This window comes from Phalacrocorax carbo (genome assembly GCF_963921805.1).
Source record: "Phalacrocorax carbo chromosome W unlocalized genomic scaffold, bPhaCar2.1 SUPER_W_unloc_4, whole genome shotgun sequence".
NCBI classification, from domain to species: domain Eukaryota; kingdom Metazoa; phylum Chordata; class Aves; order Suliformes; family Phalacrocoracidae; genus Phalacrocorax; species Phalacrocorax carbo.
In genome coordinates, this window is record NW_026990255.1 from 376,286 (window position 1) to 398,769 (window position 22,484).

At 40.9% G+C, this 22,484-nt stretch overlaps 1 protein-coding gene across 4 annotated transcripts in view; it reads left to right on the plus strand.

Moving 5' to 3' along the window:
* LOC135310870 (protein ARK2N-like) overlaps positions 1-22,484 on the plus strand; it is a 62,883-nt gene that overhangs the window by 10,602 nt on the left and 29,797 nt on the right. For all 4 annotated transcript variants that reach the window (XR_010370830.1, XM_064439945.1, XM_064439942.1 and 1 more), the window contains exon 2: positions 8,441-9,257. Coding sequence is in view for 3 of the 4 variants with exons in the window: in XM_064439945.1 (XP_064296015.1) it covers positions 8,534-9,257 (724 nt within the window). In the remaining variant the exon portion in view is untranslated. The remainder of the gene's footprint in view (positions 1-8,440; positions 9,258-22,484) is intronic.

Consider the following 22,484-nt stretch of genomic DNA (forward strand, 5'->3'; position numbering starts at 1 on the left):
ACTCAAGAAAAGATAAGCCAGTTCTGGTGCAAAGGAGGGAATATAACTGCACAGCCATGATTAGGTGGTAAAAGAGTACGGGGTAAAACCTATCCCTGTTAGTGGCAGTGAGCTGTTAGGCTGGCTGGTTTGTCTCTGATAATTTGACCTTCAGAATCATTCTGGATTTCATCACTAAAGTGCAGGTTTCATAGTGTACAAATTATGTGCCTTTACAAATGAGTCCATAATTTGAAAATATTTCCCAGGTAAAGGTAAACACACCAGTATGCAGAGGCTATTAAATATCTATGCGTGGCTGGAAAATAATTTCTGTTGGAAAAATCTAGCACAGAAGTCCACAGAATTGCCTTTTAAAATCATCAGTGTAGTATCTGTGCATCAGAAAAAGGAGAATGATATTTCTGAGCAATATACCCATCTGTGCCTGTAAGCATCACAGCTTATTCTTCAGTGCTGTGATCTCATTTAAGTAAGAAACTGGTATTTCCATAGCATCACCTTGAGATTACCTTTTCTAGTACTGTTACTAGAAAAGTGGCACGAAAGGAATGAGAATTTTTCACTATAGTCTCTTCCTCTCTCTGATCTATACATTTCTCAAGTAGAATTAAATTGGTACATTTTTTTTCTTCGAGACAAGGAATATACTTTCCCCTGAACTGTCTGTATTCTTTCCTGCAGCAAAGTCTGTTTGAGTCATGACAGAGACTTTTTTTACACTGAGATAAATATCAAGTTCTTTTTTATATACATACTAGTACTAGAATTGTTGACTTCTTAAATAGCCAGTTCAAGGGACCTGGAGAGTACAAATCTCATCAGAGGAAGTATTTCCCCCCCCCCCCCCCCCCCCCCAACAGAAACGCATATCAACGATTACTAGATATACTTCTCATAGAATCATAGAATGTCCTGAGTTGGAAGGGACCCGCAAGGATCATCGAGTCCAGCTCCTGTCCCTGCACAGGACAAACCCAAATTTGCACCATATCTCTGAGGGTGTTGTCCAGGTGCTTCTTGACTATCATCAGGCTTGGTGCTGTGACTGACTTCCCTGGGGAGCCTGTTCCAGCATTCCACCACCTTCCAGGTGAAGAACCTTTTCCTAATATCCAGCCTAAATCTCCCCTGGTGCATCGTCCTGCCATTCCCTCAGGTCCTATCATTGGTCACCAGAGAGAAGAGATCAGCACCTTCCCCTCCTCCTCCCCTTGTGAGGAAGCTGTAGACCGCGATGAGGTCTCCCCTTAGTCTCCTCTTCTCCAGGCTGAATAAACCAAGTGACTTTAGCCACTCCTCATATGGCTTCTCCTCTAAACCCTTCACCAACTTCGTGGCCCTTCTGTGGACACTCTCTAGTAGCTTTATATCCTTAATGTACTGTGGTGCCCCAAACTGCACACAGTACTCGAGGTGAGGCCGCACCAGTGCGGAGTAGAGTGGGACGATCACCTCCCTCTACTAGCTAGCAATGCAGTGCTTGATGCACCCCAGGATATGGTTGCCAGGGCATGCTGTTGGCTCATGTTCAACTTGCCGTCAACCAGAACCCCCAGGTCCCTCTCTGCAGAGCTGCTCTCCAGCCTCTTGTTTCCCAGGCTGTATGTACATCCAGGGTTGCATTGACCCAGGTATAAAATCCAGCACTTGCACTTGTTAAACTTCATATGGTTAGTGATTGCCCAGCTTTCCAGTCTGTCCAGATCTCTCTGCCCTCGAGAGTGTCAACAGCTCCTTGCAATTTTGTGTCATCAGCAAACTTAATTAGTATTCCTTCCAGTCCTGCATCCAAGTCATTAACAAAGAGATTAAAAAGTAGTGGCCCCAAGATGGATCCCTGCAGAATCCTGCTAGTGACTGGCCACCAGCCCGATATAACCCCATTTACCCTTTGAGCCCAACCTGTCAGCCATTCGCTCACCTATTGTATTACGTGTTTATCTGGCTGTATGCTGGACATCTTGTCCAGGAGGATGCTGTCAGAGACAGTATCGAAAGCTTTACTGAAATCCAAAGAGATCACATCGGCTGGCTTCCCTTGGTCAACTAGGTGGGTAACCTTGTCATAGAAGAAAATCAAATTTGTTAAGCAGGACTTTCCCCTCGTGAACCCCTGCTGGCTAGGACCAATGACTGCATTGTCTTTCAGGTGTTTCTCAGTAACTCCCAGAATAATCTTCTCCATAATTTTGCCAGGCACAGAAATGAGACTGATGGGCCTGTAGTTACCAGGGTCATCCCTGTTGCCCTTCTTGAAGATTGGGACAACGTTTGCCAGCTTCCAGTCAACTGGGACCTCTCCAGATTCCCAAGAGCATTGAAAAATCATTGAGAGAGTTCTTGCTATGACATCAGCCAGCTCTTTTAAGTACCCTTGGATGCATCCCATCAGGCCCCATCAACTTATACGGATCTAGCTGGAGCAGCAAGTCCTGCACAAGTTCAGGGTTTATTAGGAGTTTATCATTCCCACAATCATGGTTCTCTAGCCCAGGGCTCTGGGGGTCCCGGAGCCTACCATCAGTGTTGAAGACAAGGCGAAGAAAGCATTGCCTTGTCTATGTCCCTGCTTGTGAGGTGATCGTTCTCATCAAGCAACGGGCCAATGTTATTTCTGGCCTGTCTTTTGCCATTAATATATTTTATAAAAAAAAAAAAAAGCCCTTCTTATTGTGCTTCATGGTACTGGCCAGCTTCAACTCTAATTGAACTTTGGCCGCACATATTTCCTCCCTGCAGTGGCAAACAGCATCCCTAGAGTCCTCCCATGTTGCCTGACCTTGCTTCCACTGGCCATATACTTTCTTTTTTCTTATTATTTCTAGAAGAATATCCCTGGTCAGCCAAGCCAGCATTTTGCCCCGCCTGCTTGACTTCCTACACTTTGGGATTGCCTGCTCCTGTGCTTTTAGGAGGTGGTGCTTAAAAAGCAACCAGCACTGATGGACCCCAGCACCTTCAAAAGCTTTTTCCCAGGGGACCTTACTAAGCAGTTCCCTGAGCAACCTGAAGTCTGCTCTCCTCATGTCCAGAGCTGAGGTCTTGCCAGCAGATTTCTTCCTGTCACCATAGATTTTAAACTTGACTGATTCATGGTCACTGTGGCCAAGGCAGCCCCTGATCTCCGCTCAACCCACGAGGCCCTCTCTGTTAATATGCAACAAGTCAAGGAAGGCACCCTTCCTGGTCGATTCCCTTAGTACCTGTACCAAGAAGTTGTCATCCAGATGGTTTAGGAACCTTCTGGACCTGTTTGTTTCAGCCGTGTGGTATTCCCAGTTGGCATCTGGCAAGTTGAAGTCCCCCATAAGGATAAGGGCAGATGACTTAGAGGCATCCCTTAGTTCCTTAAAGAATAGCTCATCGGTGTCATCCTCCTGGCTGGGTGGCCTATAGTAGACTCCCACAACAGCATCTGCTTTATTTGTCTGTCCCTTAATCCTTAACCAGAGGCTCTCAACTGTGCCATCGCTGACTGCAAGCTCTGTGCATTTCTGCTCCTCCACTACGTACAGTGCCACTCCCCGTCTCGCCTGCTCTGCCTATCCCTCCTAAAGAGCTTTTAACCACCCATCACGGCACACCAGTCACAGGACTTGTCCCACCAGGTTTCACTTATGCCAATGATGTCGTATCTCTGGGATTGGGCCAAGGCTTCCAGCTCCTCTTACTCAGTCCTCATGCTGCACGCATTTGTGTAAAAACACTTCAAGTGTGGCTCCTTGTACCCATTGCCACGTGTAGCAGTCTGAAGAGTCTCACTAGCATGCAGCTCCTCAAACCTTGGCATGCCATCCTGTTGCTGACTAGCCTGGTATTGCCCCTTTCCAATCTATCTTAAAGCTCTGTCAGTCAGCCCTGCTAGCTCTTGAGCAAAAACCCCTTTCTGAGAAAGCTGCATCCCACTGAATGTCAGCAGATCTGCTGTTGAATAGACCATACCGTGATCGGAAAAAGCCAAAGTTGTCAATGATACCAGCCTTGGAGCCACTTGTTGATCAACTGGGCCTGCCTGTTCCATTCAGTATTCTTCCCTGCTACTGAAAGGGTCAAAGAAACTACTATTTGAGCACCTGATCCTTCAACCATCCATCCCAAGGTTCTGAAATCCCTTTTGATAGCCTTTGGGCTTCTCCTTGCTACCTCTTCTCTGCTGACATGGAGAGCAAATAGTGGGTAATAGTCTGAGGACCATACCAGATTAGGGAGTTTCCTAGTGATATCTCTTACCCTGGCCCCAAGGAGGCAGCAGACTTCCCTGTGGGTTGCATCCAGTTGGCATATAGGACTATCTGTTCACCTCAGAAGGGAGTCACCTATGACAACTACCCTTCTTCTTTTCTTAACGTGAGTGGTTATGATGCGGGGGGTGGGCTGCCTAGACGACCCCTCCATCCCAGAAGGACCTTTGTCTACATCATCAGCTGTCTGACCTTCCAATTCCAGGGCCTTATACCTGTTGTGTACAGGCACCTGGGAAGGTGATGAGTGTGGATTTGCCTGCCACCCCGAGCAGTAACCTGCTTCCTTTCTCCCCCGTCTCCTGGGTTTCCTCCTCCTTTCGTGAAGTTACTAGTCCCTGTGCTGCCTTCTCACTGAAAATATAATTCACTGATCCCTGTGTTGAGGGATTAAACCAGCATGGTTTCAGTAGTTAAGGTAAGATCTTACTTAAGAGGAGGGTTTTTTTTTAATAATTAAGTCATTGAATAGACTGTTAGCAAGGTGGTACCATGTAGATGAAACTTTTTTTTTCTGGCAGATAGGCCAGAGAGATGGAAAGGCAAGTACAGGTGATCTTATAGTCTCTTCAGGAGCTGTGAGGTAGATGATGTTCCCAAGTAGGACAGTTGTGAAAAGAGATTCTCTAGTTCAGTTTGGCTGCCCTTTAGCTTTGTGTCAAGCTCTGTCCTTTGTGCTCCCTAGGCTAAAAGGATGAATAGTGCAGGAGCTGTTCTGCAGTTATTAGTATGAACGTTTAAATACATTTCTTTTAGCCAGGCTAATATTCTTCTTGTATTTGTTTGAACAACTAAATTTTTCCTTGCACGTACACTTCAAAACTCTTAGAAAAGATATTTTTCTTTATGAAGTGCATGACCAGAGCAAAGCTGGGAGTTGCACTAGCAGGTACAATACATATCCCACTGTGTATAACTCTTGGCCAGTCATTCAATCATCAAATATGTGTTTTACTTACCTGCATAATAGGAGAATTCATAATGTAGATTTGCAGATGAAATATGTAGAAATACTGATATTATTACATTATTGGGATGTGGTTTTGTCTCATAAGATGTGTAGTCATCATTTGGGTTTGTTGATGCTGTGCTGTGGCCTTGGAAGTAAATTGGTTCTTATGTGATATTTATTGCCTACATTAAATTACCATATACAGAAATTCTTTTAAGTTGCGTTCAAGAGTTTTACTCAGTGCAAGTATTGGCAAACCTTTTTCTTTATATATAATGTTCCTGTGTTTTACAGTATGTTTGGGTTTTTTTTTATAAGTAAAATGCTTGGTTTACTACTTGTTTGGTTTTGGGGGTTTGTTGGGTTGGGTTTTCTTATATTTAGCAGACCTAGAGTTGTCACCTCTGTCTTTCTTGTGTTGCCTGATATTAACTAAGCTTTCTTTCCTTAACTGGTGTTTCTCTCCCATAAATGTTTTAATAACTTCCTTGCACTGTCTAGCATTTCATTCATTAGCCTGAAGGAAGCATGAACTCTATTTTTAATATTATTTGAAAATTAATTTTCAAAGTGGGTTAGGGTAGATAGGACAACACTGAGCTCTTCACAGCACCTTTTAGAAGCAGGGAAGTAGCCTTATTCTGTGCTGCATATGGAGGGGGGTAAGCAACATACATTTGTATACTATTGCATACAAACAAATGCACCTTGGGATGGAGCAGGAAACTGAAGAAGGATTGTCAGGGTACAGAAAAATCTCTGAACCATCTATGCTTTCTCAGGCTACTCAAGTGCTAATTGCTCTTGTCTGCAGAAATGCATTTTTTAAAAAACAGTAGATTACATCTTACTGCTGCTTTTTCTTGTCTCTGCTTTTTTTGAAGGGCCATAAACTTATTGTTTACTATACTTCTAAACTCAGAAATTACTTGTTCCATACCATTCATCTGCAAGCGAATGTGGTAATTGAAAGATCTTTATTCTATGTTGAATTTCAAGTGAAGATTTAGGTACAAGGCAAAGTGTGAATAATGAAGATAAAATGATAAATATTGATATCTAAAAAAATTTCCCTGAAGGTGCTTCAGGTACTTTTGGGTTTATAACATGCAAGTTATCAATCAGATAAATAGCTTGGATTTTGTATTTGCACTGAAGCAACGCAATTTATTAAATCATAACTTGAAGTAAAATGTAGAATGCTGGTGTGGGTGGATACTGTTTCTTGCTTGCAGCCCATACTGTTTGATGCTGTTTACCTGTCAGATTTGAGAGAAACTAGGTCAGCCTGTAGGTTCTCATACAACCAGGACTTGTATGGGAGACACTTGAAGACCACTTGAATGGTGTATGAGATATTACTAAAAAGTCTCTACATGACTAACCAGCATGGTGGCTCTCTACTGAGAACAAATCTGTGTTACACATAGCCAATGTTAGACCCTGTCTGTAGGTGTCGTAGACCCCGTGTCCCTGACAATTTAGTATCACTTCATGGCACTTTTTGTAAATGTGTCTTTTGGTATGTGAGATTTGCTGGCAGAGTGGTTCCACTGGAAAAAGGTGGTGTTTGCAGTCTTGTTCTGTAATGTTCAGCAGCTGCTTGGGTTCTGTTCAAAGTGACTGGATTTCTCCTAGGTCATCTTTGTACTGTAAGCTTGTAAATTACCATAAAAACATTGTAATTTTATAAGGTTGAGGTCCTGTTCAGCTGAAAGTAGATTTCTCATAGCTATGGAAACTGAACTATATTCTGGTCTGTCCAGGTAGATGACCACCAAGTCTGGGAACTTTCAGGCTGGCATTTTTCATAAGGGCTAAAAATCTCCATTAAAATAAGTTTAAAGTTCTAGGTAAAGAAGTTTAGCATGTGTTGCTTATAACATATTGATTTAAATCTTCCAAAGTAAGAGGTCAGAAATATTCTTATTATTTTCTGATCTGGTTTGATTATTCTAGTGAGGTGAGCCAAGTTGTGCTGCTTTTGGCTGAGACAGAGTTAATTTTCTTCACTGTAGCTGGTAAAGTGCCTAGGGCACATTGATGCTTTAGTAGTTAAGTAGCGGCTAAGTATCGCGTTGTAGTGGTTTAGCCGGCAGCTCAGCCCCACACAGTCACTCGCTCACTCCCCCACCGGTAGATGGGGGAGAGAATCAGAAGGGTAACGCTCGTGGGTTGGGATAAGAACAGTTTAGTAATTAAAATTAAAAGAAACAACAACAGAAATGCAATGTAAAGGAGAACAACGAGAGGCGCAAAATCCCGGGGGGGGAGGGAGGGGGGAGGGGAACGAACCGCTGAAACAAACGGCACGCGACGCAGCTGCTCACTACCCGCCGACCCGAAACTGCGCCACTCCCGAGCCGCACACTGCCCTCCCTTAATATACTGGTCACGGTGTCACATGGTATGGAATTAACATGCCATTGGCCAGTTGGGGTCAGCTGCCCCCACCATTGCCCTGCCCCTCCCAGCCCCCCCCCCCCACGGGGCAGAGCGCGGGAAGCTGGAAAGGTAGCCGACCCCCCACAGTGAGGAGAATTAACCCCTTCTCAGCCAAAACCAGCACATGCCTGTAGTAGTTAGGGATCTTTCCAGCTTTCCATCTTTGCCATGTGGGCAAGAGGCTGGGAGGGGCGGGGCCACAGCCAAGACAGCTGACCCCAGCTGGCCAATGGGATATTCCATACCATGTGATGCTATGGCCAGTATATTAACCGGGGGAGTTGGTGTGTGGGTGAGGCGGTTGTGGCTCAGGGACTGGTGGTGTTGGGTTGGTGGATGGTAAGTGGTTGTGTCATGTGTTGTTTGCTTTGGTTCTTCATTCCCCCCCCCGGTTTGTTTTGCCTCTCATTATTCTCCTTTTTGCATCATTATTATTGTTATGGTTATTGTTTTAATTATTAAACTGTTCTTATCTCAACCCATGAGCTTTCTCACTTTTGCCCTTCGGACTCTCTCCCCCATCCTGCTGGTGGGGGAGTGAGTGAGCAGCTGTGTAGGGCTGAGTTGCTGGCTAAACCACAAAACAAGTTTAATGTGATTCCAGTACCATTTTCATGGGTGTGTAAAAGGAATAGTTTGTAACAGGATGAGTTCACTAGGAAAAAGTAAATGAAGAAAACAAATATGATGCTGAACCATACTGTCTGTAATTGAAAGCAACGAGTTCTTTAGGTAATACTGTGAAGAGCAGGACTCAGTTATTTGAGTAAATTATTCCTACTGTTCTGTTCTTGTGCAGGCTGCTGTATTGCTGAAGGCCATCTCTAGTTCACCCAGTCTTCCAGACTGCGTGCTCCATGCTTTGAGACCAGGAGGACCTTGGTGTTCTGAAATGAAAATGGAGGCAGTGGGAAAAGCAGAACAACTTGTTGATTCAGAAGTTCCACCAGAGACTTCTGAAAAGCAGGAGACTGCTCCTGATGAAGACAGACCTATAAAACTGGAGACACAAACTCGGAAAGATAATGTGCCCACTGCAGCAGACTCTGTGGTGCTCTCTTCAATGCCTTGCTTACTGATGGAACTGAGGCGAGACTCCTCAGAGTCTCGACTAGCATCTACAGAGAGCGATAAGCCAACGGGTAGTCGAGTTTATGAGAGTGACTCTTCTAATCATTGCATGCTTTCCCCTTCTTCAAGTGGGCATTTGGCTGACTCAGATACGTTGTCTTCCACAGAAGAGAATGAGCCCTGTCAAGTTGAAGCTGCTGTAGAGGGAGACCCTTCTGTGGTGTCTGGGGCTGCAGTTGGGAGGAAATCCAGGCGATCCAGGTCCGAAAGTGAAACATCAACAATGGCTGCCAAGAAAAACCGACAGTCTAGTGACAAGCAGAATGGTCGAGTTATCAAGGTAAAAGGTCATAGAAGCCAAAAGCACAAAGAAAGAATCCGGCTGTTAAGACAGAAACGGGAGGCAGCTGCTCGCAAGAAGTACAATCTGCTGCAGGACAGCAGTACCAGTGATAGTGATCTGACGTGTGACTCGAGCACGAGTTCATCAGATGATGATGAAGAGGTTTCAGGGAGCAGCAAGACAATCACTGCAGAGATACCAGGTAGAGGATGTTTTTTAAACTGAACTGTAACACATCTGACAGTTTCTCAACTGTCATACTAAGTTAAATGAGTGACACTTGAGAAAAACCAGGAGAACTGCAGTTCTGTGTAAATTTGAAGACTGCAGTATGTTAACAAGACGTGGGCAAATTTTAAAAAATCTGTTCTGAGGTTTCAGTGCACTTTTGCACACCAACAAAGCATAGAAATGTTAAATTGGAGGAAGGATTACCTTTGAATTCTGGAATTTTCAGATCTTTTCCTTTGTAAGCTTATATGAACTCTTGTCAGTGCTGTCAAATCCCATTAGGTTATGATGATCTAAAATACATTAAGATAAGTGGCCAGCTTTGCTTTAATATATTAAGACCACAGCTCAGTAGCCATGTTAGAAATAACATGGCATACCTCTTGCCTCTGTTACAGTAAGGCCCTGTTCATTATTGCACTTATGCTGTGCTTTCAGCTCTTAAGTTTCAGTGCATGACAAACCTACTTAGCCTTATTGTAAACTCTTGGGGATTGCAGCTGGTCACCTATTTTAGGACATAAATATGAATTTGTTTACACAGGTGCCCAAGCTATATCCACAGATAAATTTTCAACATTTTAGACAACACTGTTACCATTTTCCTATGTCATAAGGATCTATAATTTCTATACTTTTAATTTTTCTGACACGTTAGTGTTAAGATTGGAGGCAGCAAATTATAGGGGCCTTCTCATGAATTTATTAGCAAAAGAAAGATGAATTCTTCAAACTTTGTCTGATGAGTCTTTATTTTATTAGCCCAAGTGCTGTGGACAGGATTTTGTGTGAATTATTCTTGCAGCATATTATAGTATAAAACCGTCGTCATATGGCAATCAAAATAAAATCACATCAAAATAAACTTTTTGACTTGCCAAGTTTTACTGGGTTGCATGCCTTTTTGTCTCTTGTGCTAGAAGATTTTTTTGAGATAAATATCGGCGTACATAGGGTAAGAACATTTATAGGAAAACTGCAATAGTCAGTCTGAAGTTGCTAACTAATGTTTGCTAGATGAATTAAAAATATTTGCAATGGATTTTACAAATAACTGTTTTAACTGACTTGATTATGGCGAATGATTCGGTCACCATGAGAACTGGCATTTTCCCCCACATATTGTTAGGAAGCAGGTTGCACAAAGGAAGATAATGTTTTTTATTAGAAAGTCTGGGAGAGGCATAGTCCTTCTGTAATTATTTTGTAGTCAACTTTTAATAGAAATTCCAATATTTTTACCAATTTAGTAGTTAGTCAAACTTCTGGCTTTCATAGTTTTGTGCCTTTTTATTTATATTTATGCTTTGCTGGGCAATTAAAGCCTGATTTATAGTCATCTCTGATGGGCTTTTTCATTGAGTTTTGGGACAGGTTCCTTCCCACCCCTTAAGAAAAGAAAAACCACCCCCAAAAAAACCCAAAACACACACAATAAATCCCCCCCGGTTATATTCTTTTTTACATCATAAAAGTACCTTGTGACCCAGAGAGGTATCACATGGTATCTTCAGATCTGCCTGGATTTCTGATTTCCATTGCAGAGACCTGAAACCACTCTAGGCTACTTTTCCTGTGTCACTAGGCTCTTCTGTATTTGAACTCTCGGTCTTAACCGTGAGATGCTTGCAGTGAAAAGGTCCCATTGCAGTGCACAAAAGAGCTTGTTGATTTAGTGATGATTATCACCAAGGCCCAATTTTACCTGCAAAGCAAAATGTGGGAATACAAAAACCATCCTGAGGAACAGTGACCTTTTTTTATTTCATAGCCTGTATTATCTGCTTGATACTAAATGACATTTAAGATGTTAAAACTTTTGAGCTGTCCTTTTGGAATTAGGTGCAATGCATATCTGCCATGTTGCGGTTTTCTTTTAAATAGACATTACTTTGGTTTGTGGGAAACAGTCTCCAAGTTCAAAAGAAAAATAATCTCTATAGATATAAGGATGAGGTTGGCCAAAAATGTATCCTGTGATACTTGTGGGTTAATGAAACATTGTGGTCTTAACAGATACAGTGTAGCTGTGAGTCCGAATTAGGACTCCCAGCTCTCCATCGCAGTGGTAGGTTCACATGCCATCTGTGATCCCTCTTCTTGGAACTGGCAAAGTGTGTGCTTAACTTGAATTTTTTTATTTTTTTTTTTTTTTCTCAGAAGCCATTTTACTGCACTTACCATTACACTGTGAATATCCTCAAAATTTAGGGAATGAACATGTAGTTAGAAAATAATACAGGGTATCAAAAAGCATTACTGGAAATTCAGGCCATGAGTGTCTTCTGCACACATGCAATAGCTAAGACTTGAACTAAAAGCTTGATACTTGAACTTGAGTGTCAAGAAACTACATGCTTACGCCCTTCTGACAGGTGCACTGGAAAAACTTTTGCCTTACTTTTGAAAAAAAGTCTGTACATATTGATGCAGAAGAGTTACAGGTAGCCTGTGTTCCCCTTACTGTATTTGGACACTTCAGCTGTAGTGTTGGTTACTGTCTCAATATAGCTTATTATTGGGACTTATTTTCAAATGTCTGTCTGAAAAATAGCTTTGCCAGCAGAGAGGCTTTAAAATTTTTAGTGACTGTTATTTTAATATGGTCTTCATGTACAAAGGTTGTACGTACTCTGGCTCTTAACCTTCTATTGACATGTGTAGTGTTACAGAAGACAGTTCACTTGTGTATGGTCTGAAAATTAAGTGCTACGTTTGAGAATACAGTAGCAGTCTTTCATGTCATGTTACTAAACCTCTTCTACTTCGATAATGCAGGTTTTTTCAAACCATCCACATGACTGGCTCTGAAATAAGTTTGTCAAAATTAGTATGGTAAGGAAAATGTTCAGTGAAATACATAATGCTGTGAACATCTGTAGTGTTATTAGCTTCATTTTGTGCATGCACCCAAGTTGTCAACTGAGCAGTTATGCAATAGTCAGTTCTCTCTGCTGAACTCAAATGTAATGTGCATTAAAATAGTGGCAGTCTTGTTTTTCTTCTCCACAAAAATATTGAAGAGTAAAGAATTGAGATCTTACTGGTGATACTTCAATACAAATATTGTGAGCTCATTAGGAGCTAGGCATAATATGATGTGTTATTCTGAATATATTATATAGTGTTAATTTATACATGAAAATACAGGTTCAATGTAAACTTCATGGATGCTACTGAGAGTCCTGTCACTGACCTGAGCAGTCATAAGCTTGGCCTCTTTAATTCAGGGAATGCCATCATTTTTTAATTATTGGAAATGAGGAGCAATTTCTTATCTTTTAATGATTGAGCCTCTCTGTTGGCATTTAGGATTTTACCAGCCTTAAACACTAGATAGCATTCACAGCATAAGAGGATGATCTTTGAGTCCTGAAATAGGTTCTGCTAGACCTGCTGCTGTTGAAAGTTTTTTCTTTTAAATGATTACAAATTTGACCATGCAAATTAACTCTGAATTAAATTGGCAGGAGACAGAGTCTGGGAATCAATATTTATTTCTGTGTAAACACTTTTCTTTGAAAGAAGGAAGGGGGTTTTAAAAATTCAAATATATGAAAAAATTGGCGTTTCACCACTGTTGTGCTTTCTACAACTCAAAAATCTGAATTGAAATAGGGGTGACTCGTTTTAGGATTTTAAAAAAAACTGTTAAAGTTTGAGTATTGATGTTAAAAAAGGTGTTGCAGGTCACCTTTTTAAAAAAAAGGGGGGTTTTAATATGTAGAAATTCAAAGAAAGGAGAGCAATGTGCATGAGGGATACTCAGCCGGGTCACTTCCTCATAGGAATTGTGCATAGACCTTGGATGAAGCATCTTGCAAGAGATGAATTTGGTTGAAGTAACTCAGAATGACAATTATATAAGAATGGGGGGGGAAGGGAATCTGTTAAGAGTGATTTGCAGTAAAATACTCATTTGGAAATGTCGGGTAGCATGACACAGGGGGATCCACCACTGTTAATTAGAATGAAGATGCAGCATATCTTCTTAAATTGTTATGTTGTCAGACTTCCTAAACTAAATAACTGGTTATTATTTAGATAGTACTTAATAGATCCCATAGAGATACAGCATTGGGACATTTCTTAGGTGCTATTTTGCAAGAGGTATTGTCTTGAAAATAAGATACGAGTCTTGGATTCTGACCCCTTCGTGATTGCAAATTTTTTCGCCTTTTAACTTGGTGTAACTTCAAAAACTATAGAGCTGTAAGTTTACAGATAGCAAAGGGACCAATTAAATAAATGCTTGCATTTTTAATAAAAATGCATTTTTAAGCTTGGTTTCCTTTTTAACCCTGAATGCCTCCAGTAAAGAAAAGATTGAATAAGGCTTGTTATAAGAACTGCAAGGGAAGCATTTGAAACATTGATTTGCTGCTATGGTAAATTGTAGATATACTATGAATGGTGCCTTTTAAAAATAGTATTGCAGGGTAATATCTATTTCAATAGTCTCTTTGGTTTATAAAACCATTTTGTCAACTTTGACCATGCTAGTTCATTCTTAATTTTAAAATCCTAGCTACATTGTCTCACATATCACCATATTTTTTATTTAAATGGCAATTAAAACTTACTCAATATTACTTAAAGGTGTCTGATCGTAAGCCTGTGGAGATTGGAAAGACTGCCATTTAGTTACTTGATCTTAGGATAAGATTCCCTGACTAAAGATGAATAAACAGAATCATATTGGATGTTCAACACTAGGAGTATATGAACAGAAGTAATATTTATTTTCAGGGAGGAAAAAGGATATTGACTGTACAAAAGGAGCAACATTTTAGGAAAAAGGTACCATTTTACTTAATTACTTTTAGTTAAAATGCAGTTGGAGGGATGTAAATTAGTTGCTATAAAGTAATTTATTTTTGAGCAGAGGACCTGAATGCTGAATTTCCAGCCTGTCTGATAAGTAAACAGATGGGAGAGAAGACTTTAAAAGTCAGGTTTTTAATAGAATGTTTTTGATCCTTGACAGGTGTCACTGCTACTGCTCAGAAATAAGAGAATAATCCTGGGCTTTATTTAGCTGTTACTGAAGGACTTATACCTCATTTAAATAGCTCCCAAAAAGAATGTATTGATAAAGTAATACTGTAACTTCATGTACACAGTGAAATACCAATAAAGATTTAGTGCCTTATGTTTGTGTAGTAAATATTTGCTTAGGCTGTGCAATGATTTCTCTCATTCTTAGGGTATTTTCTATTATTCTTAAGCTAGAGGATCCCACAAGTTTTACATTTATATATTAAGTTGTCAGGTTCTGTAGCTGCTTTGTGTCGTTTAATGTGATGCTTGTCTTGTTTTGGAATTACCTTTAGGTAATGTTTGTGTGTTCAGACAGTATGCATGTATTATTTATTATTCCTCAAACAGGTACAGAGCTACATTTTCTTAGGGTTTTATTGCTTCCTAGAGGATTCCTGAGTGAACTCTAAACTTACAGATAATGATAGAAAAATTCGCGGATACTATCCTTCAAAGTCCGAACTTCCCCATAAGAGGAAGCGGAGTATCCAGAAAGTTCCCGAAATAAAACTCAATAGCAACAAAGTCACTATTAAGCAGGCATCCTTTATTACAGCACTGGGCAGCACTGGGGATTGATCCACCATGAGTGCTCCAGTGATTCAGTAAACTGCCAAAGATTATATACTATAAAGTCATACATATTAATAAGATTCACGAGGATTCATTAACATATGTAAAAGCTCAAGCTGCATGCATAGTTGTCCTTTTAGTGGTCTTTGGGAGTCCTCCAGTGGTCTCTGATGGTCTTCCTCACCTATCCGCTGGTTGAACTTTGGGTTTCCTTTGCCCATATATAGTCATTGAATTAGCTCACCAGTCCTTTGGCCGTCGACTATCACAAGGGGCTGATTTAAACTAGTTCCTCGAGTGCTTATCTCGGCACTGATGTCCTGAGTCTCTGTTATCAATGAATTTACAAGCTTATGCACCATCTTTTTAATCCCATCTGGCACCAATTTGCATTCTTCAAATCCCTGAAACTATCTTTGCAAGGGAGGAAACCACAAGAGAACAAGGATGTTTACAATAAGGATTAAGTCAAGGACTGTCAGGGGTTTAGTTCTATCATTCCCCCCTTTTCTTTAAGCTTTGTAAATTCCTTTACAAAGGTTCTAAATTTTCATATTTCATTATCTTAGGCAAAGCCCAAACTCTTATGGCCAATTTCTTTAGCTTATACCACAAACAGTAATTGACGACTGTTAGTATAATAACAAATGCTTATATATGCAAATATATTATACTAACAAATGTTAGTATAATAACAAATATCAAAAGCGGGTGAACTAAAATATTCAAAGTTTTCTCTGCAGAGGGTGAGTACCCCGAAAAGATATCCCACCAATGATGGGCAGTATCAGATCCAATTTGACTAGACAGTCCGACAAGCTTGTCTCCAGTTATTATTGTTTTAATAATAGATTCAGCTAATGTTTTGTTTTGTTTTCCTAAATGTTCTTGAAGGTTCTGTGATTGATTCAAGATTTCATTTAATTTCTTCAGAGATAAACTTGCATGACTTAAATTTAAGCTCTCATAATGCCAAAACATTGCTACTTGTTCTTCTGTATATGCAAAAAATGAATAGGTTTGTCCATGCCAAGTTAAATGGGTTATGTTCTTGAGACATCCTATGAATGGGGTAGTTACATTGTATTGTTCAACTACTGATCGATTGTTAGTTACTAAACACACATATCTGGCATTAACTTCTACAAACATTTCGAACACATTAGGAGACAGGATCGTCCATTTACAATTGTTAACAGAGTGTTCTGATAAGCAGGGTTCATATACTCGAGATTGTTGTCCACACAAGATTCCATCAGAGGTGGTTTCACAAAGATCTAAATCGTATGTTTTGTTATTGTTCCCAATATACTTCCCTTGGAATTCTGGTAACCAATATTCTGGGTTCCCTTGACTCAAAAAGAGGGTTGGCAGAATTAAATATTTACACATTACTTCGGGGTCAGTTATATTATAGTATACTAATTTTCCTGCACACCATCTATCATAACACTGCACAAATTGTGAATAGGCTTTTATCCAGTGTCTAGGTAAAACCCATTGTCCAAATAATTTTCTCCACATAAACTCATTATTACTCATCAAGTAGGACTGCACCTTATTCTTTTGTTCCAATTGCCATGTGACTTGTAGGGTACAGACAGTCCAGTTCACAAATTTTGTCAAATTCTTAAGTGATTGTATCTGGGCAATTATACTCTTATTAAAGAGATATAAGGATTCCTTATCATATTTTAAATTCTGTATCTGAGGGTTAAAGGTGGTTGGCATCCATTCAGCCTGAATCTTGATTGCTTGAGCTACATCAAATCCTGTGGTTCCAACTTTACTCCTTAAAGTTTCTAGATCTACTGAATTTAGCAGTCCTAACCCAGTTCCTGCACCTCCAAGTAAAATGTCGTACCAAGCTCGTTTTACTTTGCAGGGAGGGGTGGCTGGAAAGGATATGTTAAAGAACAACATATGCTTTTGCCTTATCTTTGCCACATTCCTACAAGTGGATGATAATCTAATTAGTTGGTCCTGATTCACTGCAGGTCGTGGATTCAACAATGTTAAGGAGGCTGCCACCCCAGCAGTTCTATTAATGCTTCCATTTGGACACATTAGTGTATCCCAGTTACCAGTTTTCCAAGTATGTGTCTCATTTATGGGGGTATCATTTTGAAGAAAGCACTTCTTCATCTGCAGTGGAGGCCCTATCCCTTTGATTGTACAACATTTTAAGGCAACATTTGTTATTAAGGTGACATTTGTCAAATTGGAACATAATACAAAGGTCATTCCATGCCATCCTGTCAATTTATCACTCCTGGTATAGGGTTCCCACAAAGAGCAGTTTTCAGCAAACTGAACTAATGTATTGGTGTTATTTCCCCAAATCCACCATAGACTATCAACAGATTCGCTTTTTTCCTCAGGGGCCAACTGGGAGTAAATGCACTTATTAATTCAAGACAAAAACATAGCAATATTAATGTTAGTTTCGGGTCAGCTTTATAGATGTGGGTCCTACGGGTTGGGACTTCCATGGTCCATCAGGTGCCTTTTTAATTCTTGAGTAGTGGATCCAAGCAGCGTGCCTCTCAAGCTTGACTGCAGTGTAAGTCGTGAGCAGAACTTGAAAAGGGCCACTCCACTTCTCTTCGAGAGGATCACCTGAACTGTTTTTAACATAAACCCAATCTCCAGGTTTGAACAAATGCACTGGGGAATCTAACCCCCATGTTCTGGTAGGCATCACTAATCCATTTACTTCTTGTAATTGTTTTCCCAATGCAATCAGATATTGTTGTAGATTAATCTCTCCTACCTGGGTGGGATCTTGTCCTTGATATCTAGTTTGAAAGGGTCTCCCATATAGAATTTCAAAAGGACTCAGTTTTTCCTTAGTTCTTGGCTTGACTCCGAGCCTTAGTAACGCAATAGGGAGGGCTTGATCCCACCTTAAATTCATCTCCTGGCAGATTTTACTCAATTGTGTCTTTATTAAATGATTCATCTTTTCTACTTGCCCACTTGCTTGCGGGTGATAAGTTGTATGTAATTTCCAATTAATTTCTAAAAATTTACTAACTAGTTGAACTACTTGTGACACAAAGTGTGGTCCCCTATCAGAGGAGGTCACTTCTGGCACGCCAAATCTGGGAATAATTTCTCTCAATAGGACTTTTGTTACTTCTCGGGCTTTATTTGTTCTGCAGGGGAAAGCTTCAGGCCATCCGGAAAAGGTATCAGTTAATACTAATAGATATCTGTAAACCCCTTTTCTAGGGAGTTCCATGAAGTCTATCTGCCAGTTCTGGCTTGGAACATTCCCTTTACCAATACTTCCAAATCTCACCCGATTCTCTACCTTTGGATTATTCTTTAAGCATATTTCACATCTATCAACTATAGTTTTTATAATTTGAAACAAATTACTAGCTATCATTTGCTTGGTGAGGGAATTGTACAAAGCTTCAGTTCCCCAATGAGTTTTGTCATGTTCTGTTTTTATTAATTTCCATAATATTCTAAAGGGAACTACTATTTTGTTATCTTTTAACATTGCCCATCCTGTCGGGCCAATTTCAGCCTTTAAATTGGTAATTAACTTCTGATCTTTTTCATCATATTCAGCTATCTCAGGTAGTGGCAAAGATTTTTCAGGAATTAGGCTCAATACCTCACCTTGTTCCACAGCTTGCCTTGCCTCATGATCAGCCAATTTATTTCCCACTTCCCTGTCAGTGTTACCTTTCTGATGTCCTTTGCAGTGCATAATCGCTACTGCTGACGGGAGTTGTGCAGCATCTAGAAGTCGCAAAGTTATATCAGCATGTTTTATGACTTTCCCTTGAGCGGTTAAAAGTCTTCGCTCTTTCCAAATTGCCCCATGGGCATGAACTACACCAAAGGCATATTTTGAGTCTGTCCAGATATTTACTCGCAAACCTTCAGCAAGCTCTAATGCTCTTATTAAAGCAATTCTTTCGGCCCGTTGTGCAGATGTGCCCTTAGAGAGTGACTTTGCTTCCACTACTTGGTCTGTGGTGGTCACAGCATATCCTGCCATTCGAACTCCATTTTTTACAAAACTGCTCCTATCAATATACCAAGTGTGATCAGCTTCTTCCAGCGGCTCCTCCTTCAAGTCGGGTCTACTCGCATGCACAGTCTCAATGGTTTCTATGCAGTCATGTGCGACAGTCTCCATTTCCGTGGTCGGTTCTGGAGTCCTGCAAATGGCTTCTTTCCGGTCATTCCCGAGTTGTCTCTGTCCCTTAGAAATCACAAATCCCAAGTATATTACTTCTTTCTTCAAGATCTGGGCTTTCTGTAATGAGACTCGATAACCACTTAGTCCAAGAAAGTTTAACAAACTCACAGTCCATTCTTTACATTCTTCATCCTTTTTGGTGGCTATCAAAATATTATCTACATATTGTAAAAGAGTACAGTTTCCTGGAGGTCTTTCCCAGGCCGCTAATTCTTTAGCTAATTGATTTCCAAAGATCGTGGGGCTGTTTTTAAATCCTTGAGGTAACACTGTCCAGGTTAGTTGGGTTTTTCATCCCGAATCAGGGTTTTCCCATTCAAAGGCAAATAAATTGCGGCTTTCAGGGGCCAAGGTGAGGCAAAAGAATGCATCTTTCAGATCTAATACTGTGAACCATTCATAAGTTTCTTTTAAATTAGTTAGTAAGGTGTATGGGTTTGCCACTACCGGGTATAAATCTTCAACTATCTTATTTATTGCCCGGAGGTCTTGTACCAATTGATATATTTTGCCATCAGGCTTTTTGATAGGCAAAATAGGAGTGTTATACTCTGAAGAGCATTCAATCAATAATCCAAATCTTATGAATTCTTCTACAATACTTTTCACTCCTCGCCTATCCTCTAATTTCAGGGGATATTGCTTTACCTTGACAGGCTGTGCCCCTTCTTTGAGTTTAACAACAACCAATTCTGCATTTTTGGCCTTTCCAGGCATTCCTGAGGCCCATACTCCTGGATATACCTGGTCTTTTATTTCTTGTATAATTTCCTCTCCCTTAACCTGTGGTTCAGTGAGGGTCAAACTTAAAATTCCAATGTGGTTTTCTTCTGGTATTTTAAATTCAATTTCCCCTTCATTAAATTTTATTTCAGCATTCAATTGTTCTAGTAAGTCTCTTCCCAAAAGTGGTCTAGGAGCTTCAGGCAGGTAGAGAAATTTGTGAATCCCTACACTTTTCCCAATTTTGAATTTCAAGGGTTTCAAAAAGAAAGCTTTCTCGACCTGTCCGGTTGCTCCCACAATATTAACATTTTGTTTACTTATAGGCAATAACTCCTGATTTAATACTGAAAACGTGGCACCTGTATCTACTAGAAATTCTACAGGTTTTTCTTCTTTCCCTAGCTGTATTTTTACCAAGGGTTCCGCTAGGGAAGATTTCCCTGGTCTCCGTCAACTTTCTTCCGTGCTGGCAACTGTCACCGGTTTGCTCAATCTCGGGCAATCGTTCTTCCAATGCCCCATTTGCTTACAGTAAGAACATTGATCTCTCAAGAGGGGTTGATTTCTTCTGGGTGGGGCACTTACACCACTTCTCATAGCTCCTCTCCCCTCATTAGTGTTGTTTATCTGACCCCCTGTGGTGCGCAAGGCAGCCACTGTAGCATTAGCAATTGTTCTGCCCATCATTCTCTCTTTCTGACTGTCTCTGTTCCAGTATACTTGCCAAGCAGTCTCCAGCATTTTTTCTAAATCTCTTGCATCTGTTCCTTGCACTTTCTGTAACTTTCTCCTGATATCATCCGCCGACTGTCCCAAAAACAGGAATATCAACTGACCCTTTCCCTCCTGGGAGGTAGGGTCTAAAGGAGTATGTTTCTGCATTCCTTCTTTTAACCGATTCAAAAAATCAGTACGAGATTCCTTTTTATCTTGTTTTATCTCGTACAATTTAGACCAATTTACTGGTTTTGGGACAGCATTTCTTATTCCATAAGCGATCCATTCCCTGTACCTCACTAATAAATCCCTGGCTCCTGTTTGGTTGGGGTCCCAGCCAGGATTGGTAACTGGAACATGATTATCCACTGTTCCTGGCAGGGTTCCAGCCAAAACCAGAGCCTGTACCTGGGCTCTGGCTGCTCTCACAACCATCTGCTTCTCTGACTCACTAAACACCACATCCAACATTGCATCCACATCCTCCCAATCAGGGTCCTGAGTTTTCACAATCAATTCAAATCCTTTAGCAACCTTTTCAGGATCGTCCCGATAATTCCCTGCAGTAATTCGCCAGCCGTCCAAGTCTGCTAAAGTAAAAGGCACTTTGATTCTAACAGGTCCTCCCACTCCCATCGCCTGCCTTAGAGGGGCCTGTATAATAGGTCCCATTTTACTCCGAGTTCTGGCAGTGATGGGAGAAAATCCGATATCAGTTTCTTCCCTGACTCCTGCCTCCGATTCTTTAACCCCGACTGCACCAGCATCTCCTTCCCTATCACCTTCTCTCTCTGGCGGAGGCAAATAGTCCTCCAGCCTTTCATTCTGTGAGCCAACTTTTAAACATCTCTGTCCAATGCTACACGCCGAACAACACCTCTTTAATTTTGTCTTTTGCTTATTTTTATCTTTTTCTATCGCCAGAACCATAGGGTCCTGGGGCGTTAAATTGATTCCACATTCTTTTTGTCATTCAGGGTGGTTCCGCAGGGTGAAAAACATATCTGCATAACCCACTTCATCCCATTTTCCTTCGCGGCGTAGAAATGAGTTGTAACAAAGTATTATACTTTAAAGTTCCATTAAAAGGCCATTTCTCTCCTTCATCTAGCTTATATAAAGGCCACCACTGATTACAATATTTTATCAAGGTTTTACGATCCACACTCCCTCCAGGTGTTTCCCCGATATCTTTCCAGTGGGCCAAAATGCAGCCCAAAGGGCTCTTTTTCAGAACTCCACCCTGTTGGTTCCCCATTCTGAAACTTATACAACACAAAGACAAAGACAGGGCATAAACACCACACACAATTTAACAGTTACTAGCACAGACACAATAACCACTACTACCTCCCACTGATAACAAATGCCAGCATAGGCTGATCAGAAACTTTCAAATACGTGTATACCAAACATATAGCGTATATCACATATGCATATGTAAACCAAAATCAGATACAAATGCACAAACAAACGACCATACCAATCAATTGATCAATACAACCATGCAACGTAGTAACCAAGTGATTAATACAAATCGTACATGCAATTGTATGCTACCCTGCGGGGTTCTCATGAACTGCGACTGATGGGTAGCTTCAAATGACCGGTCCCCAAAACCTAAAAGAATGCCTTATTCTTACCAGAGGTCCTTGTCTGCCCCTGCACGGATCCGCCGAATCGGGGAGTCCCTCCAGAGAATTCTCCGGGGCCGGCCAAGGGAGTCTCCGGCTCAGGGGTCCTGCAGCCGGACAGAGATGGTCCCACCTAGGTCGCCAAAACTGATACAAAAATTCGCGGATACTATCCTTCAAAGTCCGAACTTCCCCATAAGAGGAAGCGGAGTATCCAGAAAGTTCCCGAAATAAAACTCAATAGCAACAAAGTCACTATTAAGCAGGCATCCTTTATTACAGCGCT